Below are 7,332 nucleotides of genomic sequence, written 5' to 3'. Positions count from 1 at the left end.
TTAAAACAGGAAGTTTTATGATCGTGCCCCTTGAATTTTATGGTTATGCCCCTTATCCTTTGTTCACCTCAAATGTAGTCATGATGACTCTCACCAGGTAGGATATGCTAGTCAAGTTAAGAAGATAATTTCTGTCTGTGTAGTAATTCTATTTCTCATTGTTAATTGATAACATTATGAATCTATGTCATTGCCTTGGTTAATGTGAGTTCATCCCTAAGAGAGAGAACCTCACCAAGGGAGTCTGAGATATAACAGTGAAGATGATGAGCCTTCTCTCTGCTCTCACAGTGGTTAGGACAACAGACTAAAGAAATAATTTCAAGTGTTAATCATCTTTAGCAAAAAGTTTAGAGTGCTATGAAGAGGAATCATTAAAAAGGTTAGTTTAGATTGAATCCTGAAGGGTAAATAAGGGATGTTCAGGGGAAGAGAGAAGAGAGCTCAATAAATGTGTTGGACTTATGTACTTTACTTACAGAAATATGATGTTCTACCTCCTAAATAACTATATAATTGACTTATTTCCATTCCCACTCTCTAGTCAGCCTATCAATGTGTCAATCCTAGATAATTACAAGTGTCTTAAATCATTCCCCTACATTATTCAGCCCCCTTCCAATTCACTTTCTAAGTTGCAGAAATATATTTAAGTAAAATTCCATCACATTATCGTCAAGTCCAAACTTTAAATGACCCTGTATGATATGATAAATGCCTTCCTTCCAAACTTTATTTTGAGCCATTTTTCTTATGTTCTTTGTGTTACAACTAAAGCGATCTTCCAGTTTCTTGCATGTGCAAAGGTACTTCTTCCATGCGGCCTTCACAAGTGCTCTTTCCAAAATCTTCGAAGCTTTTTCCTACTCAGGTTCCATTCATTTGACTGGATCCCTACCACCATCTTCTAGCTTAAACTGTCCGGTGGAAGATCTCCCTAGCCTCCTAACCTAATAATGGTTATATTACATTCTCTGTTGATCTTTTCTAGGACCTTGCAGGGCTATGATTGATTGATTTAAAATAAACAGTAAATTATTTATTACATGCCTCTTTCCTACATTAATATGTATGTTCCATGAAAGATGTCTTTGCCTTCTTATTTTTTAATATATTCAAATCATCCAGTACAATGTTTGTTGTTGTTGTTTAGTTGCTAAATCATTTCTAACTCTTTTGTGACCCCATGGACTATAGACTGTCAGGCTCCTCTGTCCATGGAATTTCCCAGGCAAGAATACTGGAGTGGGTTGCCATTTCCTTCTCCAGGGGATCTTCCCAACCCAGGGATCAAATCGGTGTCTTCTGCATTGGCAGGAGATTCTTTACTACTTTGCCATCTGGGAGCCTAATGATTAGCAAATAGTAACCTAATGTCTTTACCACAATTACACTATCAGCATAAAATCATCAGTCATTCTTCCATGTTTCTAAAAAATGGATTACCATGCTGTTTAGTGAAACACCTGTTCAAGAACATATGACATACACATATCTATTTAACTCTGTTTTTTTGTCAATTTACCTAGTTACCTATCAGCCCCAAAGTGTCGTCATAGAGAATGCATCAAACTTGAGTCACAACGTCATTTTTTTTAAACAAACCTGTTCCCAATCTAAACCCTTTTTTCATTCCTGGGTAGAATCTTTGTAAAGTACCTGATTTTCTTCATTGCTATTTTTCTACATTATTTTCTACATTAACTATCTTAAACCAACGTGCACTAGAGAAATCTAAAGGCTGTGCTACATGTCCCTTTTCTGGGCGACCACAAACAGTAATCATGGCATCTTATCTCCCTGTGTGTGCGTCAGTCACTCAGTCATGTCTGACTCTTCGAGACCTCATAGACTGTAGCCCGCCGGACTCCTCTGTCCATGGAATTCTCCAGGCAAGATACTGGAGTGGGTTGCCATTCCCGTTTCCAAGGGCTCTTCCCGACCCAGAGATCGATCTCTGGTCTCCTACATTCAGGCAGAGTCTTTACCATCTGAGCTATCCTCACTCGGTGCTAACATTTATGTTTACTTACTGAGCATTTTAGTGATGGTCAACTTTAATTCAGCTAACCCTCACCACAGCCTTATCAAACAGACATCACTATTATCTATATTTTCCACATAAGGAAACTGAGGCACAGTGAATTAAATAACTTTTTCAAAGTTACAAAAAAATATAAGTGGCAGAACTAACATTTAAATCTAGGTGCTCTGAACCGTTAAGCTGTAAGGCCCTCCTGTGAGTTCACAAGGTAAGTGTCGCTCTGCTTTGCTCTTCACAGATTCCTTCTATGCCTAATATGAGGCCTGGCACATAATGGGTGCTCAGTAAACAGCCCCTGAACAATCATATGACGCTTCTTTGTCATTTGATATCTTGCAGGCCCCCAGCCCAACCTAAGACTATCGGTGTTGAGTATGTTTAGCCATAGAAGGCAATACACGTAAAGGACAAGAACTGCAACATTTCTCAAAGCAGCATCACTGATTCAATCATCCTAACTTGGACTCAGGAGTCAGATTACCTGCACTCACCTGCTGCCTCTCCACTGGCTAGCTTTGTGATCCTAAATGATTAGTCTGTTCTATGTGCCTCAGTGTCTGCACCTTTAAAACCAGAATAATAATTTTATCTGTATCCTAGTCTTGCTGATAGGGCCTAATGATTGCTTTAATAATAAAATATATACTAAAATAAACTTTGAACCTTGACTGTCATGTAATAAGCTATGAAGAAATGTTATCCTTAGTATTACTTTACAGCTGGGGAAATCAGTATTGGCCATTTCCAGTGACTGGTGTACTTAATCCAGTTGAATAAAGAGATCCTGTGCAGTTGCTCCTGACAATTAGGCCTGCAAAAAATAAATATTCTGTCATCTCGTTTTAGACTACTTATGCTATATTAGCCTTTGACTGAAGAGTGAACATTCTGGATAGCACAGACTTCTGAATTGGGATAAAGAGAGCAAAAGTGTGATGTGATTTCCCCTGTGCACCAGGGGAGTTAAGTCTCTTAGGGCCTAGAATCAGGCCCCCCATGGATAGTATCATAGGCCTCCCATAGCCCATAGTCACATCTAGAAGGGAATAACTCTCCCAGGAAAAGTACTCCTTATCCCTTGAGAGGGGCAGAGAGGAGCATTTGGAAAGCACCTTGGAGGCATCAATACTGAGGCTCACTTCCTCCAACTCTCATTATTGTTATTTGCCTCCCTGTCTCTCCCTTCTCTCTCAATCTCTCCCATTTTACTAAAATATAATGTGTATATTTTACAGAAAAGTAGACAACACAGATAAATAATAAATCTCCTCAATTCTCACTAGGCAAAAACAACTACTAACACATTTTTTTTTAAGTGAAAGTCGCTCAGTCATGTCCAACTCTTTGTGGCCCCATGGAATATGGCATGCCAGGCTCCTCTGTCCATGGAATTCTCCTGACCAGAATACTGGAGTGGGTAGCTGTTCCCTTGGCCAGGGGATCATCCCAACCCAGGGTTCAAATCCAGATCTCCTGCATTGCAGGCAGATTCTACACCATCTAAGCCACCAGGAAAGCCCAAGAATACTGGAATGGGTAGCCTATGCCTTCCCCATGGGATCTTCCTGACCCAGGAATCTAATCAGGAGCTACCAGGGAAGCCCACATTTTTATTACTTCCTCCAAATACTTATTGTGTGCAAATGTATGAATGTTGAACAATAATATTATATATTATAGTTTTATCCAGAGTATACATCACAGTATCCTATAAATAGGGGGCTTCTCAGATGGCTCAGTGATAAAGAATCTGCTTGCTAATGCAGGAGACATGGGAGTTGCAGGCTCAATCATTAGGTTGAGAAGATTCCCTGAAGGAGGAAATGGGAACCCACTCCAGTATTCTTGCCTGGAGAATCCCATGAACAGAGGAGCCTGGCAGGCTATGCAGTCCATTGGGTCACAAAGACTTGGACATGACTGAGCACACATACCACAACCACGCTATAAATAATTTTTGTAAAAACTTTTATTTGAACTACTATTTTATAGTGGTTCCTACATTCTTCTAAGCTATCTTAGCCTAGAAATCTATTGTTGTAGCCATATATCTTTTGACTAGCTTAGATTTTGTTGTCTTTTTCTTCATATTTTAACATTTGGGAGGTTTACTCTACGCCTGTCCATTGTTTTCTTTTTTTGAAGTAACTTTGAGGGAGAGTAATCTCAATTGTACAAGGATTCTAAACCAATTTTTAAATCATGTTGTTGCATTCCTCAGATTATTCACAATTAAGTCAAGTGAACTGGGGTGAAAAGCAACATATTCGATATTTGTTTAATCTTTCCACCAAGGCATGTGCTATTTGTGTCCATTCATTCAAGCTGACTTCTAAGTAAGTATCTGATAAGGGGTTTATCCCCAAATCATATAAGGAGCTCCTACAGTAGCTAGAAACAAAAATAAAATCATGTCTGATAATCTCATTTTACAATGTGCTAAGCAGTTAAATGGAAGTTTCTCCAGAGAGGATATACAAATGGCCAACGGGTATATGAAAAAAAAAAAATGATCAATGTCATTAACCATCAGGAAAATCCATATTGGAAACACAATGAGATATCACGATACATCTGTCAAGATGGCTGTTAAATAATAATAAAAAAACAATAACAACAAAAGACAATAAGTGTTGAGAAGGGTATCATTTACTCGCACAATTTATGGAATGTAAAATAGTGCAATTGGGATGGAAAGCAGTATGGAGTTGCTACAAAATTAAAATTTTGTAGAAATTTTGCAAAATTGAAAAAAATTCTACAAAATTAAAAGTAGAACTACTTTTCATATAGTCTTGGGGAAAAGAATTATTTGACCATTGTCACAGTGTTCATAAGGTATTAAGTAAATTTTTATATGATAATTCAATTTAAAAATGGATAAAAGAAACACATGTAACAAAATGAGCGATTGATTTTAGGAGACACATTTGTGGATTTAAAAAAAAAAAATGAGCTTTTATTTATTTATTTATTTATTGGATAAACTACAGCTCAGTGTAACTTGCCAAAACCTGTTGTCTTTGGTCTTAACTAGTGCCAGGCTGTCATCAAATATGTGGTGGAAGAAATCCTAAGGGTTTATTCCTACCCAAAAGGAAGTTTAAAAAGTTGTCAAAGCAGGTATTGAAAACCCCAATTTGTGGAGTAATAGTAAATATCCAGTGACTTCTTTTCTTTCCTTGAGCTTCTGACTTAAATCTTGGTTCACACTAGCATTCTGCCAAGCCTCCATCTAATCTGTTTGATTTTGATTGAATAGATGACAGGATTGAGCATGGGAGGCATAAAGAGAAAAATGAGAGACATGACTGTGTACACCAATCGGGGGACGTGCCTACCAAAACGGGCAGTCATGCACACAGCAATCTTGGGCACAGAGAAGATGAGCACAGCACACAGATGTGATACACACATGTTGAGTGTGTTTAATCGTTCCTCCCGAGATGCAGTGGTAAGTACAGAGCACAGGATGAGCACATATGATAAGAGAATGAGTGCAGAGTCCAGACCAAAGGTAAACATGACAATGATGAGACCGAAAATACTGTTGATGGTGATGTCACCACAAGGAAGGTGGATGAGACCTGGATGAAGGCAGTAGGCATGGGACAGTACATTGGCCTTGCAGAAGGGCAACCTCTTCAGAAGGAAAGGCAGTGGGAAAACCATACAGAAGCTGCGGATGATGGCCCATAAGCCCATGCATACAACATGGGTATTTGTGAGCATGGTGGTATAGTGCAGAGGGTTACAGATGGCCACATAGCGGTCAAAACTCATAACCAGCAAGACCCCTGATTCCATCAAAGAGAAGAAGTGGATAAAGAACATTTGAGCCATGCAAGAATCAAAGCTGATTGTCCTTAAGTGGAAGCAAAATGTGGCGAGCACAGTGGGCAGTGTGGAAAAAGACACACCTAGATCATTAGCTGAGAGCAGGGACAGGAAGTAGTACATAGGCTGATGCAAACTCTGCTCCTCCTTGACAATGAAAAGGATAAGGCCATTGCCCACAATGGAGACAATGTAGAGGGTACCGAGGAGCAAGAACAGCCAGTGTTGGGAGTTCTCCAGCCCTGGGAGCCCTGTCAGGGTGAAAGTTGTCAACTCTGAGCTGTTGTAAAGGATACCACCCATGCTGGGAGGACTTGAACTGTAGGACCACCACCTGTAGAGAAGATAGACGTACAGTTTATTCATGACCTATTTTCTCACTTATGCCATCCAAACCCTTACTTTATAGCTTAATCAATTTTTTACCACATCACTCCTTGCCCCTCATGCTCCCCATGATTTTTGGAATTGTCTAAGTGTTTTCAGGTTATTTGGCTGGCTCACCAGGTCACATTACCTTACTCTATATCTGTGCCTATCTCCACCATGCTCTTCTTCACATTCAAAGCTATGAACTTGTTATCAATCTACAGGCATCACTTTGTTCAAGACCTAAGATATCATTCTCTTGATGACTACTTCCTGGACTGTTCTGAGCATTCCAATTATTCCTCAAGCTGTAAACTTTTCCTTTTTCCATTCTCTCACTCTACTGTCTCTACTGATAAGTAACATCTGCTCATTATCATGACTCTCAGGCTTTCTTACTTCTACACAGTCTCCCAGTTCTTTCTTGCATTTATCCAAACAGAAGTTAGATGGACAGGAAGATATAAGTCCACAGAGACCATCTTCCAAACATACATCAAAATGCACTAGGACCCCCTTATATATACTCATCTATTCATTCTTTAATCCACCTCACGGCATTAATTTTCACCATGAATAACTTAATATACTAAAGTATTTTCTTAATAACTTCCTTCAGATCTAAATAGAACCTTAAAGCCACATGACTAGTAATCAGTTCTCTTATCCATGGTTATGCAGATAGTTGGCTCTTATCTGTGTTCTCCATCTCTTTGAATAATACTATTATTATGACTAAGTTCGAGATGCAAAATTCAAAGATCACATTGCCATGTTCTTTCTCTGTTTGTTGTTATTGTTGTTGTTCAGTCACTAAGTCGTGTCCAATTCTTTGAGACTCAATGGAAGGCACACGCCAGACTCTCCTGTACTTCACCATCTCTTGGAGTTTGCTGAAATTCATGTCTATTGAGTTGGTGATGTGATCCAACCACCTCATCCTCTGTTTCCCTCTTCTCCTTTTGCCTTCAATCTTTCCCAGCATCAGGTTCTTTTCCAATGAGTTGGCTCTTCACATTAAGTGGCTAAAGTATTGGAGATTCAGCTTCAGCATCAGTCCTTCCAATGAATATTCAGGGCTG

The 7,332-nt window shown here is 39.1% G+C and overlaps 1 protein-coding gene across 1 annotated transcript; it reads right to left on the bottom strand.

The window, feature by feature from the left end:
• Window positions 1-5,251: 5,251 nt before the first annotated feature.
• LOC122695648 (olfactory receptor 51I2-like) lies at window positions 5,252-6,422 on the bottom strand. Its single transcript, XM_043905777.1, has one exon. The coding sequence runs from the start codon at window positions 6,245-6,247 to the stop codon at window positions 5,252-5,254; it is 996 nt and encodes a 331-aa protein (XP_043761712.1). The 5' UTR covers window positions 6,248-6,422.
• Window positions 6,423-7,332: the final 910 nt, after the last annotated feature.

Source organism: Cervus elaphus, chromosome 1 (assembly GCF_910594005.1).
Source record: "Cervus elaphus chromosome 1, mCerEla1.1, whole genome shotgun sequence".
NCBI classification, from domain to species: domain Eukaryota; kingdom Metazoa; phylum Chordata; class Mammalia; order Artiodactyla; family Cervidae; genus Cervus; species Cervus elaphus.
The sequence above is the reverse complement of the archived record's forward strand: the minus strand, read 5'-3'. Positions and strand labels throughout refer to the sequence as shown.

Coding starts and splice junctions, on each gene's coding strand:
- LOC122695648 (XM_043905777.1), bottom strand. CDS start 6,247: ATGAATAAACTGTACGTCTATCTTCTCTACAGGTGGTGGTCCTACAGT.